Source organism: Mustela lutreola, chromosome 11 (assembly GCF_030435805.1).
Source record: "Mustela lutreola isolate mMusLut2 chromosome 11, mMusLut2.pri, whole genome shotgun sequence".
Lineage (NCBI taxonomy): Eukaryota > Metazoa > Chordata > Mammalia > Carnivora > Mustelidae > Mustela > Mustela lutreola.
In genome coordinates, this window is record NC_081300.1 from 94,805,166 (window position 1) to 94,826,798 (window position 21,633).

The following is a 21,633-nucleotide window of genomic DNA, read 5'->3' on the forward strand; positions in this document are numbered from 1 at the left end:
TATACGAACACATATAAGATATATTTATATATGCATATATAAATATATGCATGTCAAGACTGGGAGAGAATTAAGAAATAAAAATAGCTGTTGTATAGGGCAGATAAAGAGTTATGAGTGAATTTTGGGGGACTTATTTTTTAAATACTTAATTTTAAAAATAAATTTTAAAATTAATTTTTAAATTTATTATTACTTTTAAATAAACATATAATGTATTTTTATCCCCAGGGGTACAGGTCTGTGAATCGCCAGGTTTACACACTTCACAGCACTCACCATATTCACAGCACTCACCATAGCACATACCCTCCTCAATGTTCATATCCCTAAAAATAATTTTTAAAGGAACTCTGGCATAGGCAATAAACAACAAATTCTTGGAACATCAAGGAAAAGCTTTCTATAGTGCACTATAGCAGGTTAATAAAGCAAATTTGTCATTACAGTGAACTACAAAGCTTGCCACTGTGCAGCAAGGTCCATTATAGCAACGATTACTAATCATTTGGACCAATATACATTTGTAACCTAAGTCTGACATTTATGAAAGAACAGCCATCACTTTAAATGCTGAGAGCAATAAGATTAGAGCTTTATAGAGCTAGCTTCTAGCTTCAGGGCTAATTTTACAGATTTCTTTGTGATCAAAATGGAATTTGCCAGATGTTCTTTCTCTTTTTATCCATTTAATATCTTTTAGAACCTTTACTAGTAATGATCTAAATCTGGGCTAGCTTTTTAAATGGACAAGCAGCTTATTTCCTTAAGTATGTAACCATTTACAAATGCTTTTCAAGCTTATCTGGAACTCAAAAGCATTATTAGATTCCAGGCATCATTCTGGATATTTATGCGGAAATAAGCATCTCTTTGCTCCTGCTGCAAATTTTCCACCTCAGTATCTGGCATGAAAACTCTTCCCACAGTAACTAGCTGTGAGGACCTTACAAAGCAACCATAAAATAAATACTTTATATTGTCAAGAACTACAAAAATCGGTTCTTTTGAAAAAGCACTATTTCCATTTTACAGGGAAGGAAACTCATAGAGAAATCAGTACAACCTACCAAATTTCAGCAAGTTGGAAAAACTGCACTAGAGTGAGAATTTATATCCTCAAATCCTGTTAGTCCAATATGCATGCTATTTTCCATTTCTTAATTAAATCACATTTTTGTCAGTTACTTCATCAAATGATTTTTTAAGCATGGAAAACTACAGAAAAAGGCCCAAGAGAGTCAGGTGTCACATAAGATAACACCAACTGTCCAAGAGTAGCATGAATATGTCCAATGACCATGATTTTTTTCACCCATTTGTCAGTGTCTTCTATTCTGTCTGAATTTAGACTTGAAAACCCAAAGAGGCTGTCTTTTCATGTTATGCTCCAATAAATCATTTGGATTCCCTGAATTCTGGCCTAAGATATTTGTTCTAAGGCAAAAAAAAAAAAAAAAAAAAAAAAAAAAAAAAAAAAAAAGTTTCAAAGCAACCTTTGTTTTCTGTTAAAATGATAGTCTTTTCAAATGACCCATCATAACTAGTGCAACATAGACACGCATACAAATACTACTCTAATATTTTGCAAGCTGTATTAGGCTTTTAACTTTAAGTCAGAAAATTTGAGGGCACCTGGGTGGCTCAGTTGGTTAAGCATCTGACTCTTGATTTTGGCTCAGGTCCTGATCTCAGGGTCCAAAGATCAAGCCCCCTACTGGGCTCTACACTCAGGGTGAACCTGCTTGAGATTCTCTCCTTCCTCTGCCCCTCCCCTCTGTGCTCACCTGCACTCTCTCAAGTATGTAGATCTTTTTAAAAAATTTAAAATTAGAAAATTTTACCAATCCAAGCGTAAGCAATATAATTACCTATAAATGGTAGTAGGTAGTTAATTCCTAATTCTTTTGCAAAAGTCTATAATAAGCAATATGATATATGCTGGTAGAAATCTGTCTTAAATGAAACTTGTGGCATAGGAACATCCATCTGTGAAACACAGTTAATCATACCATCCAAGGTCTCTGTGCTTCTATTATAAATCAAATTACCACCGCAAAGCTGTTACTATATTAGAGATAATGGATTTTTCAACTGCTGTCCAAGCATTTAACTGTCAAAAACGTTTTGCTATGAAAAGTTTTTAAATTTGGGGTTGCAACTGTGACATTACCTAGATTGCATGCATAATACACTGCTTCTATGACAGTGAATTGAGCCAAATTTATTTGATTCTGTTTTGTTCCATCTCTTGGGAAATTTTAGGGGCCTCGGGTCCTGCTATGAACTCTAAAGAGTGTAATATGATTTGAGAGGTTCTAAAAATATCACAGGTTTGCCTGGGCTCACTGAGAAGGGTGGATGATTCAATTACAAGTGTCAAAATTTGATTCCTAATTTTTCGGGATCTGACAGCTGCAACAAACCTTGCCAGGATTCCCTTATCTTCACTGTGCTTCTCTTTGAAGTATTTAAAGAAGATTTCATAATCTTTGCAATTTAGTTCTAGGATTTCTATCGGTAGCTGTAGAATGAACTGGTGGGATCCTTCTAAAGCTTCTTACAAACACTATTTGACCAAGCACATTTTCAAAGCAGTCATAACTGCAAACACAGTGGACTCTATACTCATACACCACCAACCAGGAGTGACCTTTCAATGCATGAAGTGCCAAGAGAACCTTAACCAGAGGTTCATGTGTTGCTATAAAAAAGTTCAGACCCTGGGGCGCCTGGGTGGCAAAGTCAGTTGAGCGACTGCTTCTTGGTTTCGGATCAGGTCGAGGTCTCATGGGTGATGGGATCGAGCCCCGCATAAGGCTCCACGCTTGGGAGGGGGTCTACTTGAAATTTTCTCCCTCTGTCCCTCCCCCAGACACTCTAAAATATATAATTAAATCTTTAAAAAAAGCTCAGAACCAAAAGGCATGTATTTATTTGAACGACAACTCTAGGAAGGGTACCAGCACTGCATCATTAGGGCTGATTTTTTGTTTGCTTTTTCAAATAATTAAAGCAGAGATTCAGAGATATCAAGATGACTAAGATGGGAAAGATCAGCAGCTATGTGGGACTACTGCAAGAGAGAAAGACTTTCTTCTTTGCTCTTCCATTAAGAGAGAGAGTCATCACACTCAAATTGCCTCCTACAAAATAGCAAAATTTGTACTTACCAAAGTATTAACGGAGGCTAACAGATTAAATGGCAAATTTTGGTTTGTGGTCAGGTATCTAAAAACAACTTATCTGAGATAACTGGGTGGCTCAGTCGGTTAAGTATCTGCCTTCGGCTCAAGGCCTTGATCCCAGAGTCCTGGGATCAATTCCTGAATTGTGCTCCTTACTCAGTGGGAAGCCTGCTTCTCCCTCTGCCTGCCACACATACTCCTCTCTCTCTCTCTCTCCCCCTCTTCCTAATAAATAAATAATATCTTTTGGGCACCTGAGTGGCTCAGTGGGTAAAAGCCTCTGCCTTCGGCTCAGGTCATGATCCCAGGGTCCTGGGATCGAGCCCCACATCGGGCTCTCTGCTCAGCAGGGAACCTGCTTCCCCTCACTCACTCTCTACTTGTGATCTCTGTCTGTCAAATAAATAAATAAAAATCTTTAAAAAAATCATACTGACTATAGCAACCTTTTAACAACTCAGAGTCAAATGTATAACCATTAATTATTATAGTTTGCTATAATTCTGTTTTTCTGTCTCTTCTCACACTGAAACCTCCATAAAGTTAGATAATTCTATGCAAACATTTCAAAAGCACTCCAAATTATGGAAAACTAAGGTCACTTATTTTAATACTTAAAATCCTGTCCAAATAATTCAAGTTATTATAACTTAGAATAACAGCAATAATTTGTATTTTGAAAGTCCTAAGAGAAAACCACATGAGGATTCTAACTTAGGAGGGAAATTTTGGGGTTATATGGTAATTCTGGGTTTGACATTTGAAGAATTGTCATACTGTTTTCCACAGCAGTTACACCACTTTATAGGCAAGGAACCTGGGTACAGAGCAGTTGGGTACTACGCTGAGGCTGAAGAGCTGATAAGTGGCCAAGCAGAGCTCTCCACACAGGTGTTCTGGCTCCAGAGCTGATTCTTTTAACCTCTACAGAATTCTCTTAACCTCCTCATTTACTGACATGGAAAAATCTCCAAGGCATTTTATTAAAAACAAGTTGTACAATACACACAGTACAAAACTATTTATATTTTTAAAAACCCACAAAAGAGTATTATCCAGGTTTATCTTTAGAGAAAAGACTGAAAGGATACACAAAACTGGAAGCAGTAGTTTCTCTCTGGTAAAGGGACCGAAGGACTTGGCAGGTAGTCAAGGAAGACTTTTACTTTATCTGTGTTGTTTGATTTTCATACCATAAGAATGTATTCAAGTATTACTTGTATAAACAGATTTTTTAAGATTAAAAGTTACAAAACATTGATCCAGTCCAATCTTTTTTTCTACTAAATGCACACTTCTAAAGTGTCCCTCATCCAGCTTCTGTCATAATATATATTTTTAAAGACTTTATCTATTTATTTGACAGAGATCACAAGTAGGCAGAAAGGCAGGCAGGTGCAGGGGTGGGGGTGGGGACGCAGGCTCCCTGCTGAGCAGAGAGCCCTACGTGGGGCTCGATCCCAGGACCCTGGGATCATGACCTGAGTCGAAGGCAGAGGCCCAACCCACTGAGCCACCCAGGCACCCCTGTCATATTTTTTAAAAGTTTTTTTAAAAATCTATTTATTTGACAGACAGAGATCACAAATAGGCAGAGAGGCAAGGGGGTTGGAGGACCCTGGGATCATGACCTGAGCCAAAGACAGAGGCCTTAACCCACTGAGCCACCCAGGTGCCCCGTCATAATATTTTATACAGTGGAGCACTCTTTTTTACCAGCAGCAGCCTGCTTCACCACTGAAGAAAGCTTAAGTTGTAGAACTTTTTCCTTATAGTCAATCAAATATTTTTCTCACCACTAGTCCTAATTCTGCCTTCTGTCAAACAAACAAGAAGCATACTAATCCATCTGGGTCAGGGGTCCCCAAGACCATCTCTAGGTTCAGTAATTTGCTAAGAGGACTCACAGAACTCAGCATGTAGTCATACTCTTGGCAATGCTTTATTACAGTGAAAACATACAAGCAAAACCAGCAAAGGGAAAAGGCACAGGGGTTGAAATCCAGAGGAAACCAAGGGCAAGCTTCCACGAGTCTTCTCCCTTAATTCCTCCAGCAATGAGTCATAACGCTATGTGTGAAATGCTGCCAACCAGGTAAGTTCATCAGAGACTCAGCACCCAGACATTTGGTTGATCACGGAGGCATACTCTCTGCCCAGCCCTTACCAAAAGTCCAAGGTCTGGGAAGCAAAGCAGGTGTTCAACATAAACCACATTCTTTGTATACACAGTTAAGACAGAGTGAGCAATTCTTTTCAGGGAATGGTGGGAATCTTTCTAAATTCCAAGTTCCTAGATGCTAGCCAAGGGCCAACTTTGCAAACAAGATTTTCTAAGAATAGCAGTTTCAGGTCTGAACCTTAATAAACTCTTTTTTACGCACACAATCTTCTCCATAAACCCTCTGAAATTTAAATGCAATTCTATTATGCCTTTTTTTGTTCTCAGTCAATTCTTTCTATGAAAATTGCCAGATTTTTCATGCATTTTGGTCACCTTCAACGGGACTCTGCCTTGACTATGTCCTTCTTAAAACATAAAAATGTAAAATAGTATTCCAGGCATAATTTCACCATAAATAGGATATTAAATTTTTATTAGTGGAATATAATAATTTGTTTTCTAATGCTGCATTACTCACGAGTGGTGTGTTGAGGTGGCAGGCAAAACTCAAATTCTACAACATTGTGTTCATTATCCTGTTAATGGCATTTTGTTTGTTTCAGCACAATGCTCCTGCCTCCCAAGATGACTTTGACCCTAATTCTATCATCTCTCTCAGGCTGACTATTCCTTCTAGCCTCCTGTCATGCGAAAATTTAGGGTTCTGGAGAGAGACCACCTCAATTCAAATCATGATACTACTATTTACTAGCCATGTGATCTTGGGTAAGTTAGCCAAATCCTCTGTGTGCCTCAGTTCCCATATCTGTAAAATCTAGGAATAATGATCATAACTATCTCTTAGAGTTGTTCAATGAAATAAACGAGATAACATATATAATAAGCCTAGGATGCTGTCTGGCACATTGTAACTGCCTAATAACCATTAACAATTAATCTTAAAATTATTGATAAGAATAATAAATAGGTTGGTATCAAGGACAAAGCTCCATGGCAATTTTGGGTAACTTCTCTCACATACGAGAGCATTCAAAATTCTTTGAGAATATCATTCAAAATTCTTTTGAGAATATCAATTCAGCTAGATTTGCACTTGGATTTTTAATTAATTAATTAATTAATTAATTTGACAGAGAGAGAGAGAGAACAAGCCGGGCGAGCAGCAGAGGGAGAGGGAGAGGGAGAAGCAAGCTTCCCCCTGAGCAGGAAGCCCAATGTGGGGCTCAATCCTGGGCTTGATTCCAAAACCCTGGGATCATGACCTGAGCCAAAGGCTCAGTCACTTAACTGACTAAGCCACCCAGGCATCCCTATACTTATTACATACTAAAATCCAATATAAAAAACCTCAAGATATAAAAGACACTCATTATCATCAATTTTTAGTTATGTTAAGAGCCTAGAGTCTCTAAATTTAACCTTCTTATCACCTACCAAATACTGTGTGAAGAGAAAGAAATCAAGATAGACTAGACTGGTAAGAAAACCTTTACCACTGAGAAGATAATTTCAACAGTTCTAGAAATTCCTACCCATGTCAGAAGTCTGGCACAATAAGAGATAAACACATTCCTGTCCTACTGCTGTAATTAAGCAAGGCAATACAATGAAAATGAAATGTTCAAACGATAACCAAAGTATAATGAAAAAGAAGAGCATTTTTAGACACTTCATTTTTTATTAATAAGAAACATCCAGGGAATAATAATGAAAAAGTCTAGGGAGGAACAAATGCCTGTAGCACTTGTCATCTGCAAACAGAAGAGCTAAAATTCTCAGACGAAATGTAACATCTGGAATATTAACTTTAATGGTAGTAGGAAGCATCAAAATGCATACTTCAATACCCAACTTTAAAAACTGCTAGCTGACCTCTAAAAAGAAAACAACAAAGGAATATAAATTACTATATGTATAGCATTTGTCACATTTATCCTTATTAACACAGTAACATTCCTAAATTTTTCCAAGAAAAGATTAAATAACCACATATGGGTAATCAAGGAACGAAGGTTTACATCCAAACAAATGACTGTCATACAGCTTCTAGCAAGCTAACAGTTAGTGACTGTCAGACCTGAGCTCAAATTCTTACTCGGCAACTCAATAACTGTGTGACGTTAGGCAAGTTACCTAAATTTCTCTAAGCCTATTTCCCCAATCACGATATGGAGATAATTTTAACCTCACAGGTGTTTTTGAGAGGCTGAATTAGGATATATTGCATGTGTATTTTATTGTGGTTAAACACACATAGTATGAAATTTACCCTTTCAACCATTTTTAAGTGTACAGTTCTATGGCATTAAGTGTATTCACATCATTGCGCAACCATCATCAAGGATATGTTTTTAAAGATGGAGCACACAGTAACTGCTCAGTGAATAGCAGCTAAAATGACTCTCATTAGTGTTATCGCATTCTGTGTCTGTGCAAATTATTTATCCATTAAAAAAAAACCTATTTCAGGGACGCCTGGGTGGCTCAGTTGGTTAAGCAGCTGCCTTCGGCTCAGGTCATGATCCCAGCGTCCTGGGATCGAGTCCCACATCGGGCTCCTTGCTCAGCAGGGAGCCTGCTTCTCCCTCTGCCTCTGCCTGCCATTCTGTCTGCCTGTGCTCACTCTCTCCCCCTCTCTCTCTCTGATAAATAAATAAAATCTTTAAAAAGAAAAAAACAAAAACCTTTTTCATATTTACTTCTATTGAATTGTACCCATTTTAGGAAATACCAATTTCAAATATGTAAACCATATTCTTAGCTTTCAAATTCTTCATTCATGTGACTGACAAAAATATAAAAATATCAAGAGCTAACAACTACTGAACACTCAGCATGTGCTCGTGCTATTCTATGCACTTCTCAGGTATTAACTCATTTAATCTGTACAATAATAATTCTAGGAGGTATACAGTGATAACAGTCACATTTTACAGCTGAGTACAAAGAGGTTACGGAAGCTGCCCAAGGTTAGCCATCTGGTAAGATGACAAGGCCAAGGTTTGCACCCAAACAACCAAATTCTAGAGCCCATGCCCTTAACCATTCCACTATACCACCTTGCACACATGTAGTAACATGAGGCTCATAGGAATGGTGACTTTCAGATGCCAGATGTTACATGTTGACTGAGCCTTCCAGTTTCCTGGAAGCTTTGACATCCATTATTTCGTGTGTTCCTCATAATGACAATAAAGAGCAACCACCCCATTTTATAGATGGAGAAGTGATTTGCTCAAGGTCAAATAGGAACATGTGAGAAAGACCTGGATCCCAGGCTGGCCACTTATTACCTATAAGTGCATCTACAATCTCCTTGAGCTTCACTCAATTGTAAAATGTAAATAACAATAACAAGAATATAAGAAGTAAACAAGTGTTTGCAAAGCATCTAGCACAGAGCCTCATATAAAAAGTGCTCAATTAATGTAGGCCCCCCCTCTTCCTCATTCTCCTATCCGTGCCTCCTGGTATAGTTATTCTTTCTAAATGCCATGCTACTACTCGATACCCTCTCACCAACTGTGTTAACAGATGGGTGGCAAGAAACATGATTTTTTGGTGATCACCATGTGATACCAAATGAAACCTCACTGAAGTCCAGCTATATTATATAATTTTAAGTATAACAAACTTCCTCCCTTTTGTCCATATGGTCTATCACTTCATCAAAGTAGAAAATAAAACTGGTCTACCAAGATTTGTTCTTTACAAAATTATGCTTAATGTTCCCCAATACCTTCTGTTCTTTTAGGTAACTGCCAAGTGATTTACTTGGTTTGTTCTAGTTTCTGACCAGATATTGTTTAAAAACCAAGTTGACCTTATCATTGCCAAAGTTCTCTCTTTCCCCTTAAAAAAAAAAAAAAGCAAGCTTTTCCTGTTATCAGACTCTTCTCCTATTCACTATAATTGATCAAAACTAAAACCTAATAGGATGGCACTATGTTCTTTCCCCTCACATTTGCATAGAAGGAATATCTAATGCTGAATTTATAAGCACTATTCATGCCAAATGTGGCCACGGTAATCAGTATTTCTTATCAGTTGGGCAGCATTTTCTTAAGAAAAGACAAAAATGGTAGGAGGTAGCACGGGTCTCTTATAAAACAAAATTACTGCATAATTAACCTCTACCCACCCCACCCCAGATTGCAAGGATGTCATGAAGCACACCCTGTTGGCTTCCAAGTAACATTTAAAATATTCCCATCTCCTAAAGCAATCTGGAAGCGGATGTTAAAAGCCAAAGGAATTTTTCAGTCACGTGCTTACTGCTGAAATCTACTACTCTGCAGAAAGCTAACAGCATACTGGGAGGCAACAATCAGAAACACCACAGAGAAAAGTGGTACCGTGGGAACAACTCAAGACTTGTGTGTGGCCAGTGAAGGTCCACTGCCAATTTTGTAACAGTATGAATTTGGTAACTGTTCAAAACCAAAAATGAAGTCTGAATGTGAGCAGCTTTTTGAAGTAGCTTTTGCTGAGGCCTAGTAGCTAAGTAGCTAATATAAAATAAAAGAGCTGTAAGAAGTGGTAAAATACAGGCAAGGATTAGGAATTAAAATAACACCTATCAATTGATTCACTTAAAAGAAAAAAGCACTGTGCTAAAGACATTTTGCTTCATTTATTCATTCTTTCTTGAGCTAATTTTATGAAAATGAGATGGGGGTTATATTTTTGGTGCTTAAGTTTAGCCATATATATGATAACAATCATGTTATGACATGTTACTTGTCCCACTAATCTCACCACTCTGACAGAAGGATAAAGGAAATAACAGCTGTTAAAACATTGTTCAAAAATTAAAGTATATAGCAACACAAGACAGAGTTGTATTTTTAAAATTTACAAGCATCTACAATGAAGTCATTTAAATGGTACAAGTCCCAGGGGCAAAGTAACTTAGTGATATTTTCTCAGCCCTTTCTGGAATGTTTATCAATGAATAAGAATTTTTGTCTTATCTGTTAGTTCCTACTCACTTTGCTTTACTTTTATAACTTAATATTTATAATTAATAAATCCAATATAAGTTTGGTTAATTAAAGAGTAAAAATCTGGAACATTATCTCACAAAGTCATTAAGATCTTTGTCATTCTAAGCAAGAATATCTTAATATTATTGCAAAGACTTTTTAGTTTTAAATAAATGGGTTTTATAAAATAAAATCAACTTTTCATTACTGATATTCAAGCCAAAAAAGTAAAAACATGAATGTTTTCAAACAAAAACAATACTCATATCCTTGTCCCATTAGATACCTCAACTTACTTCATCTCCCTTCAAAACTTCGGTGCCATCAAATTCACGGGTCTGATTTGTCTTCACTGACACCTCTCTCTCTAGGTTGGCCAACTTCTCCTTTGCTTCCTGAAGTTCCTCAGCTTTGGCTTCTTTTTTACGAGAAATAATGGATGCCTAATTGAGCATTAAAAATGAACGTAAAATTAGACATACTATCCACTTTCTATTATCCTGTGAAATTATCAATTTTTTAGATTTTATCAAGCTAAATTTTCAGTATTAGGTTGGCTTCTCCTAACCAATACCCTTTGCCCTACTACCTATCATCACCAGTTATCTGTTCAATATGAATATGCAATGTATACTAAATATCAACCCCAAAACATTCAGAAGATAAAAGCCCTGAAAATACAGGCTGATATAGCAGCGAAACAAAATACATTAGAAATAAAAATATTAAAATATTGTCAAGTAACATTCAAATGTTAATGAAGATACTTTCTAGGTACATAAATAGAAGCTTTCCTTAAGTCTTTTATTTTTCTGCATGGTAGGTTCCATTTCACTGAAAGAAAACAAGAATGTTTTATTCTCAAAACTACAACACAGATTATCTTACCTAAATTCAATATCCATACTTTGAAAATGAAATGTTAAAACATCGATTATATTTGGGGCATTCTAATAAATAAAGTGCAGATTTAAAATCAAACATGTGACTCATCAGAATTAGGCAAATGTTTACACAATCCAGATGGCTGTTCTTAGCCATGAATGCAGTACTTTATATTACTAAGCCACTCTTGGGGGATTTCCTTAAGTGAACCATGGCTGTACTAGTTTAAGAAAAACATTAGCCAAACTGTCCTCTTAAGTGAAATAGTACAAATATTTTCTTGACACAAATCTGACAGGGGAGGGGAAATCTCTAATGCAAACCCTTTAAACAAGTCTATTTTCTCTGTTTAAAAAATGAAAGACAGGGGCGCCTGGGTGGCTCAGTTCGTTGGGGCCTCTGCATTCAGCTCGGGTCGTGGTTCTGGGATCCTGTGATCGAGCCCTGCATCAGGCTCTCTGCTCTGTGGGGAGCATGCTTCCCCCTCCCTCTGCCTGCCTCTCTGCCTGCCTACTTATGATCTCTGTCAAATAAATAAAATATTTTTTTAAAAAATGAAAGACAGATGATGAAGGAATATTTCTCTCTATAGAGTTTGTTTCTCTCTATTCCAGCCAAAAAAAGAGAGAGAGAGAGAGAGAAAGAGAGAGAAGGAATGATAAGAGTACCAGAACCAGAGAGGAATCAATGGTATACTTCCTTAGCATAATAAAAAATAAGTATAAAACTCAGTCCAAACCAGGATCTTATTTAACAGAGAAACTAAATCTGAAATAAGATAAAAATGCCCACTAACTCCACTATAATTTAATATTGTGTTGAAGGTATTTGTTCATACCATTAGACTAGAGAAAGCAATTTGAAGCATAAGAATTTGACAGGAAAAGTTGGAATTTTCATTGTATATGATTATAAACCTAAAACACCCAAGAGAATCTATGGGAAAACTACAGTAATGAAATCAATAGCACTTACAGACAAATGAGGAAGAAGACATAAGGAAAGAAAAGCCCTCAATTATAAGAGCAAAAAATAAAATATGTAAGCAAGAGAAGTCCAAAACTTTGAGGGAAAACAAACACTCAAACAAACCAAAAAATAAACTTGAACAAATGGAAACACATAACATGTTCTTAGATGGGAAGACTCAGATATCATTAAGATGTAAGTTCCGAGGTACAAACCCAACAATTTAAAAATTAATTTTTTCAAGAGCTGGATAAGTGGATAAGAAAGCTTATTGAAAAAACGTACAAATAAGAATTGTAAAAAAAAAAAAAAAAAAAAAAAAAAAACCCTGAAAAAATACAGCAACTGGGGGCGCCTGGGTGGCTCAGTGGGTTAAGCCTCTGCCTTCGGCTCAGGTCATGATCTTGGGGTCCAGGGATTGAGCCCTGCATCAGGCTCTACTGATACATCAGTAGGTAACCAGCTTTCCCCTCTCTCTCTGCCTGCCTCTCTGCCTACTTGTGATCTCTCTCTCTGTCAAAAAAATAAATAAAATCTTAAAAAAAAAAAAGTACAGCAACTAGAGGTGAAGGTGACCACTTTTATCAGTTATTTGAACTAGATTATAAAGCTCCTGTAAATAAGTTTATATGAGTACCTGAACAGACAGGTCAATGGAAAAACAGAAAATATAGAAATACATCCAATAGCATTTTTAAATTAGAATCTCAAATCCATAGGGGAAAAAGTGGACTTTTTATTAACTGGTATTAGGACAATTGGATAATTGGATAGCTATATAAAATAAATAGCATAACTAGAAAAAAAAATCTAAATAGATCAGAGATTTAAATTAAAAAAATTAAACAGAGAAGTCCAAAAAAGAGAACTTGGGCAAATTTCTCTATAACTTACAAGAGGAGAAAGTATTCCTAAATATGTCTCAAAACCTGAAATAATAAAAGAAAAAAACTATTAAATCTGATTTCATAAAAATAAAGTAAATTTGATTTTTCATAAAAATAAAGAACTTTTTGGGGTGCCTGGGTGGCTCAGTGGGTTAAGCCACTGCGTTTGGCTCAGGTCATGATCTCAGGGTCCTGGGATCGAGCCCCGAATCGGGCTTTCGGCTCAGCAGGGAGCCTGCATCCTCCTCTCTCTCTGCCTGCCTCTCTGCCTGCTTGTCATCTCTCTCTGTCAAATAAATAAATAAAATCTTTAAAAAAATAAAAAAAGAACTTTTCCATGGTGATGTAACATTGTAAACAAAGTAAGAAGGCAGGGCGCCTGGGTTGTTCAGTAGGTTAAGTGGCTGCTTACGGCTCAAGCCATGATCCTAGGGTCCTGGGATCGAGTCCAGCATCAGGCTCCCTGCTCAATGAAAAGCCTGCTTCTCCGTCTCCCTCTGCCTACTGCTCTGCCTGCTGCTCTGCTTACTTGTGCTCTCTGTCAAATAAATAAAATCTTTAAACAAAAAACAAAAGTAAAAAGGCAAATACCAAACTGGGGGAAAATGTTAGAATTATAAGCCAGACAAAGAGCAAATATTTCTTTTTCTTCTTCTTCTTTTTTTTCTTTTAAAGTTGGTTCCACACCCAGCACAGAGTCCAACATGGGGCTTGAACTCACGACCCTGAGATCAAGACCTGAGTTGAGATCAAGAGTCGGATGCTTAGCTGACTGAGCTGCCCAGGCGCTCCAAAGGTAATTATTTATTTTATTTTAATTTTTTAAAAAATATTTTATTTATTTATTTGACAGTGAGAGATCACAAATAGGCAGAGAGGCGGGCAGAGAGAGAGGAAGGGAAGCAGACTACCTGCTGAGCAGAAAGCCTGATGTGGGGCTTGATCCCAGGACCCTGAGATCATGACCTGAACCGAAGGCAGCGGCTTAACCCACTGAGCCACCCAGGTGCCCCCAAAGGTAATTATTTCTAATATATAAAGAAAAAAAGGCCAACAACTCTTGAGAAAAATGAGGATATAGACATGACGGGGCAATTCACAGAAAAAGAAATTAAGATGACTGTTACTCTTGTGAGAAGATGCTCAACCTTGTTTACAGTAAGATAAGCAAAAATTAAAACTATCACAGGATATGATTTCTCACCTACAAGGATGGTAAAACTCTAAAAGTTCAACAACATACTCTACAGGGAGGCAGTGAGGGAACAGGCACTCTCCTACACTGAGGTGGGAACATGAAATGCTATAACCTCTATGGAGAGGAATTTGGCAATATCTATCAAATGTACCTAGTACTCTCAACTCTGGGACTACATCCTGAAAGTAACACTGGCAAAAATAAACCAAGACATAAACAAAAAGCTGCTTACTTAATCATGATTTGTAATAGCAAAAGAATGGCAACAACCTAAATGTCTAACTGTGATTGTCTGCATGAACTGTGGTATAAGCACTCAGTGGGGCCTATGAACAGGAATAAGCATACCAACTATGATGGCTATAGTTAAAAAAAAAAAAGAAGAAGAAGAAGAAGAACTAGAAGACGACAAAAAACCAACAGATAACAAGAAGTGTTGGCAAAGATGTGGAGAAATCAAAACCTTTCTACACTATTGGTTGGACTGGTTTGGGAAGAGTCTGACATTTGCTCAAAATGTCAAACACAGGATTATCATACGAAACAGCAATTCCACTCCTGGGAATATACTCAAAAGAAAAGATATTTTCACACAGCACTCGTATAAAAATGTTCAGAGCAGCATTATTTGTAACAGTCAAAAAGTAGAAATAACCCAAACACCCCTCAACTGATGAATGGATAAACAAGATATGACCTATCCATACAATGGAATATTATTCAATAACAAAAAGAATAAAGTACTGACTCACACTACAACATGGGTGAACTTTAAGAACTATGCTAAGTGGGGGCGCCTGGGTGGCTCAGTTGGTTAGGCAACTGCCTTTGGCTCGGGTCACGGTCCCAGAGTCCCGGGATCGAGTCCCACATCGGGCTCCCAGCTCCATGGGGAGTCTGCTTTTCCCTCTGACCTTCTCGCCTCTCATGCTCTCTCACTGTCTCTCTCTCAAATAAATAAATAAAAATCTTTAAAAAAAAAAACTATGCTAAGTGAAAGACACCAGCACAAAGGACCACATATTGTATGATTCCATTTGTGTGAAGTGTCCATGATAGGCAATTCTATAGAGACAGCTTGGTTGCCTAGGGTTGGGAAGGAAATGCAAAGTGACTGCTAATGGGTAAAGGGTTTCTTTTTGAGCTGATAAAAATGTTCTAAAATTGATGTAGTGATGGTTCCACAACTCTAAATATACTAAAAGTCACTGAATTGTGCATTTTATATAGGTGAATTGTATGGTATGTGAATTGTACCTCAATAAAGTTGTTAAAAAAAAAGGGAATAAAGATTATTTTACTATTAACTAGCATATATCATTAAGAATTTTGAAAAGTCGGGTGCCTGGGTGGTTCAGTTGGGTAAGCATCTGCCTTCAGTTCAGGTCATAATCCCAGGGTCCTGAGATCAAGCCCACCCACATCGGGCTCCTTGCTCAGAAGGGAGCCCATTTCTTTCCTGCCTGCTATTCCCCTGTTTATGCTTGCTCTCTCCCTCTCTCTCTCTGCCAAATAAGTAAATAAAATCTTAAAAAAATTTTTTTTAAAAAGCATGGAAAATAAATGTGTATAATATACTCTTCGTTCTCTAAGAAGCAAGTTATATGAGTCTATGTAATATACTATTATTTTTAATGGAGTAATAAAGTATATAATTTTTTAAAAATTACCTGTAAGGGAAGGAAAGATTATGGTGGATAGCATCAGAGTAGATGCTAGAAACTTCTTTGAGTATTTCTTGTTTTTTAGATTTGACTTGGAATCATGTAAATATTTTAAATAATTATAAAATAAATTATTCCCCAAAAAAGTAATCCCTAGGGGTGCCTGGGTGGCTCAGTTGTTTAATTGGCCAACTCTAGATTTCAGCTCAGGTCATGATCTTGGGGTCCTGCAATGGAGCCCTGCGTTGAGCTCTTTACTCAGTGGGGAATCTCCTTGAGGATTCTTTCTCTCCCTTTCCCTCTGCCCCTTCCTACTCACGTGTGGGTTCTTGCTCTCTAAAATAAATAAATAAATTTTTAAAAAGTAATCTCTAAAAATAAACATATATACATATCCAGTTTAATTTATGGCATAACCATATAGAAGAACTATTCTAAGTGACTTTAAAACAGTAATTTGTCTATCCCTAGTGGGATATACCCTAAGGACAAAACAAACTGAAAAATAATTTTCAGCAGCAATCATATTTTTGGTGGCAGTATTATTGCTTTTATTTTGAAACATTGTGTGTAAAGTGTGGATTAAAGCAAATAATGGAGAGGCGCCTGGGTGGCTCAGTGGGTTAAAGCCTCTGCCTTTGGCTCAGGTCATGATCCCAGGGTCCTGGGATCGAGCCCCGCATCAGGTTCTCTGCTCAGCAGGGAGTCTGCTTCTCCCTCTCTCTGCCTGTCTCTCTGCCTACTTGTGATCTCTGTCTGTCAAATAAATAAATAAAATTAAAGAAAAAAAGCAAGAAATGGATTAAATTATGTTCATGTTACTGAGAACCAGAATTTCCCATGTGGGATAAGGAGAAAGATGAGACTGATAAGGCTAAGTAGAAGCCCAGAAGCCTTGAATCTGACCTGGAAGGGTAAGTATGAACTCATGGTGTACATTAGGAAGGAAGAAAAAAACTACCTCTTAGCTTTGTCCACTAAAAAGATCTAAAAATAATGACCACCCAGGAGCAATGGGAAGTCCTAATACCCCGATTTCAGTATCTAAATATTATTTCCTACTAAAGCAAATCAGACTCATAGAAGAAAGTCTAATTCTAAGCCTAGGATAGGAAATATAAAAAATGAGCACAGAAATATCTTAATCATACCAGAAAGCAAAGACATTATCAAAGACAAATAGAATCTTTTTTTTTTTTTTTTTTTGACAGAGATCACAAGTACACAGAGAAGCAGGCGGGGGGTAGGGGGGAAAGCAGGCTCCCCGCCAAGCAGAGAACCCAATGCAGGGCTTGATCCCAGGACCCTAAGATCATGACCTGAGCTGAAGGCAGAGGCTTTAACCCACTGAGCCACCCAGGTGCCTGACAAATAGAATCTTAAAAAGGAATCAGAAGTTGGGGCGCCTGGGTGGCACAGTGGGTTAAGCCGCTGCCTTCGGCTCAGGTCATGATCTCAGGGTCCTGGGATCGAGTCCCGCATCGGGCTCTCTGCTCAGCAGGGAGCCTGCTTCCTTCTCTCTCTCTCTCTGCCTGCCTCTCAGTGTACTTGTAATTTCTCTCTGTCAAATAAATAAACAAAATCTTTAAAAAAACAAAAAAAAGGGGGGGCGCCTGGGTGGCTCAGTGGTTTGGGCTGCTGCCTTCGGCTCGGGTCATGATCTCAGGGTCCTGGGATCGAGCCCTGCATCGGGCTCTCTGCTCCGCAGGAAGCATGCTTCCCTCTCTCTCTCTCTCTCTCTCTCTCTGCCTGCCTCTCTGCCTCCTTGTGATCTCTGTCTGTCAAATAAATAAATAAAATCTTTAAAAAAAAAAAAAAAAGGAATCAGAAGTTACTTGAAAAACCTCATAGTGGCCAAAAATGGGACAATTTGAGCATCATTAAGGAAAATGTCTTAAACTTACCAAATATAATTACATCAATGATTCATAATGACATTAAGTAAATAAGCAACTAAAAAAATGAAAAACTATCTTAATTGATGGAGAATGAAAATGACTTGGAGGAAACCAATTCTCTTGGAAAACTGTTAAAGAATCAAGTATGTAGCTTGTCTTTCCTAAATGAACTATAGTTCAGTTTAATCAAAATGTTGATGAGAGGTTTCTTTTATAGAGGCAATCCTGCTGATAAACAAAGAAGGAATCAATGGTATCAACAGGACACTATTAAAGGATAAACAAGTTTCTTCAAATAAATTAACTGCAAGAAAACTATTAAATAGATAAATAAGTGGCAAAGAGAAGCTACGAATTAAAAGATACTTAAACATATCAATGAAATGCAGTGTATGAATCCTGTAAGTATCCCAATTAAAACAGAGCAACAAAAGAAGGAAGGAAGGAAGGAAAGACAGGAACAGAGGAAGGAAGGAAGGAAGAAAGAAAATCCAGGAAATATGAACACCGGATATTTGCCAATATCAAGGAATTATGACATTTTTCAGATGTGGTATGCTATTAAGATTTTTAAGCCTTTATTTTTTAGACATACATTCTGAAATATTTATAGATGAAATGATACAAAGTCTAAGATTTGCTTTAAAAAAACTAGATTACTATTATTGGTCTGGGGTATAGTGAAACAAGAATGGCCATGATTGTTATAGCCTGGGACGCAGGGTTTACTGAACTATTTTCTCTACCTTTGTATACAGTTTAAATTCTCCAGTATAAAAAGGTTTTTAAAAATTTTAGCATCTAAAAAAGAAAATTTAGTATCTGTGATACTAATGTTACAGAATGCTCATCACACGAAACTCCTGACTGGGTTGTTGTCAGATAATCTATGGCTTTCATTTGAAGCGTTTGTCTAGAAATACAGAACAACATTTATACCCTCCCAATCTTATAGCTGTGGATTAAATGATAAATGCCTAGACACTAAAATTTAACTTATTCTATACTTGCAAACTAACTTGAAACCTGAAAAGATATATTGCCTTTAATTCATTAAAGATTACAAATATTTTGATTTTATACCACTTAAGGTAAGCTTTCATTTAAAAAAATCAAGTTTAACACCCAAGAGATAAAAACACAAAGTGCTCTATTACCACAGCTGGCAGACGGTAAGGAAACTAAGCATGATCATGTGTACTGAATTTCAAACTTGAACATGCATGTTTTGTGGCTTTTCCACAAAATTTGTTATAATCTGGAGATTAGCAATAACAGAAAAATATTTATTCTTTACTTCCTTCTTACTCTAAGACTATCCACAACACAGCCCGGCATTTTTACAAAGATGTTCACCAAAAGATAAAAGATCTAAATATGAGGGGCAAAACAGTGGTCTCACCTGTTGCCTATACAGTGAGAGTTTGCCTTCAATTGGCTCATTTCTCATCATTTTCTTTTCAATCAGCTGATTGATCTGTGCATTTATTTCATTTATCTAAAACAGTATGAAAGTAAAGAAAGTTAAAACTCTTCCTATGATTACACAAACTAAGGGACATTTGGCCAAACCAAGCTTTGAATTTACTGTTCTTATCATCAGTGATTTCATGGAAGGAACAGGTTCGTTAATGTTTTAAGTGGGTTGTTATGATTATTTTTAGAAAATTTACATTTCATAGTTCATAATATGTATTTACACATTTTGATTCCTTATATAGCCATTCATGTTTAAATTATACTAAAAAATTCTACGTGAAATATTTATACATTATTGTCAGAAAGACAATTTCTACAAATCTGAAATTACCCCTTACCTAACATGACTTTCAAGTCACTGCAATTGATAAAGCAAATCCAGACTAACATTCCCCAGGGATTTAGTGCGAGGAATTCATGAACCCAACTGAGAGTTGACATGATGACATCTAAAAACCCTTCTGTGATCTGTGATTTGATGATAGTTGTCATTTATGCTACTCATTACTCCTTTATCAAAGGTAATAAAATAGAAGTGAATAAAGCCAACAGAAGCATACAGTCCCTCAAGTAATTTAAAAAAAAAAAAACAAAACTCCCTGGCTTTCAGTATATCTATCCTTTGAAAAGACTAGAGTTCTCCCTTTAATTCCATGACATTAAATTTGAGCCAAATCACACTTGGACATGTAATTTCTATAAGAAAATGAAAAGAATAAGGTAGTTAGAATTATGTATTTAAGTATAGTGGTAATTAAGCACATTAAAGGATTAGCAAATCAAAATCATAGAATTCATTGTCATATTTGTTATTTTTTAAGAATACACACTTGATTGGTGCTTTATTTCTATGGAACAAAAATGTTATAACATAAAACCAGGTTTCAATAAGCATTACAAAAAAGTTCAGTAATTCCAAAGCAAGCATAAAAGACTAATACAAATATTTTAGCTTTAAATATAAAATTGCTATATTATTATTTTTGGAAATAAAAATTAATGTTTTATGCAAAATATTTTAAAATTTACCATCTAAATGATTATATTACGAATACATAAACCTATAAGTCAAACACTTTAATTTACATTTTCAAGTTACTTAGTTTCCTAATCAGTTGACTAAGTCTTTATAACATCATGTGGATTTAAGTAACAGCATTACAAGCTACAATTGCTCAAAAGAACTCTTCATAAAACTGTCAACTCAGCACAGGTTAATTTGAGTCAAGAGTAGGACACTACAGAAAGCAGTTCATATCATTTTCACAGGACTGGGGATGAGATAAAATTGGGATCTATAAAAAGAAGATGATTGTCACTTACTTTAGATTCAAGCTCAAGAAGATCAGACTGGCCCATTGCAGGCTCTGAAACCACTTTTTGTAAAAAATGCAATTCTTTTTTCTTGCTTTCTAATTCTTTAGGAAATTTTTCAGTAACCATATAAGAATTAAATTTTATCTCCTCCTCTAGCCTCTTCATTAAACCTTTAAAAATAAAATAAATATTCAGCCCAAGAGAGTTGGTATAGTGATACTTTGTACACTTTAAAATCAAAGACCTGAATAATAGGCATATGTATCAAAAGCAATCTATATAATTAAAAATTGACCATTGAAATTTTTTTCCCATTTTTAAAAAGTAACCTCTACACCCAACATGGGGCTAAACTCACAACCCCAAGATCAAGAGTCACACAATTCTCTGACCAAGCCAGCCAGGAGGCCCCACCATTGAAATCATTTGATGTTAATCAGAATGATAACAGAGGACAACTTACACAGAATGACATTACCATAATTATAGAAAAAGTAATATTATGATCTTTCCAAATTATTACCTAATTCTTTTTATACTTTGCAACAAACAAAAATAACATCTGCAGAGCAGGATCTCTTTCGGGTCATATTTTGCCTTCGCAGTATTTAAGCAGTCCGTAACACAAATGGCAACACAAATGACATTTCACCCAGATTCCTTCTTCTATAAGTGGCCATTTACTCGCCTCCTGTCATAATACTTCTGGTGCAATTTATATTTCTATTCTACTACTTCATAAATGGTAATACATCATACTTTGTCAGTTTCAAACCAATGAAAACATTACTAAAATACAAGTTAAGGGCGCCTGGGTGGCTCAGTGGGTTAAGCTTCTGCCTTCAGCTCAGGTCATGATCTCAGGGTCCTGGGATAGAGCATCGGGCCCCGCATGCGGCTCTCTATTCAGCAGACAGCCTGCTTCCCCTTCTCTCTGCCTGCCTCTCTGCCTACTTGTGATGTCTGTCTGTCTGTCTGTCTGTCTCTCTCTGTCAAATAAATAAAATCTTTAAAAAAATTTAAAAAATTAAAAAATTA

The 21,633-nt window shown here is 36.5% G+C and overlaps 1 protein-coding gene across 9 annotated transcripts in view; it reads right to left on the minus strand.

Annotated features, from left to right (window-relative positions):
* The window catches only part of IFT81 (intraflagellar transport 81), a 196,933-nt gene that overhangs the window by 45,760 nt on the left and 129,540 nt on the right, over window positions 1-21,633 (minus strand). For 8 of the 9 annotated variants that reach the window (XM_059140884.1, XM_059140886.1, XM_059140883.1 and 5 more), the window contains 3 exons: window positions 20,602-20,765; window positions 19,202-19,297; window positions 10,595-10,741 (listed from right to left, as the gene is read on the minus strand). In XM_059140884.1, the coding sequence (XP_058996867.1) occupies window positions 10,595-10,741; window positions 19,202-19,297; window positions 20,602-20,765 (407 nt within the window). Of the gene's footprint in view, window positions 1-6,971; window positions 7,188-10,594; window positions 10,742-19,201; window positions 19,298-20,601; window positions 20,766-21,633 lie in introns of those variants that run through there. The other variant, XM_059140889.1, reaches the window with a different exon arrangement.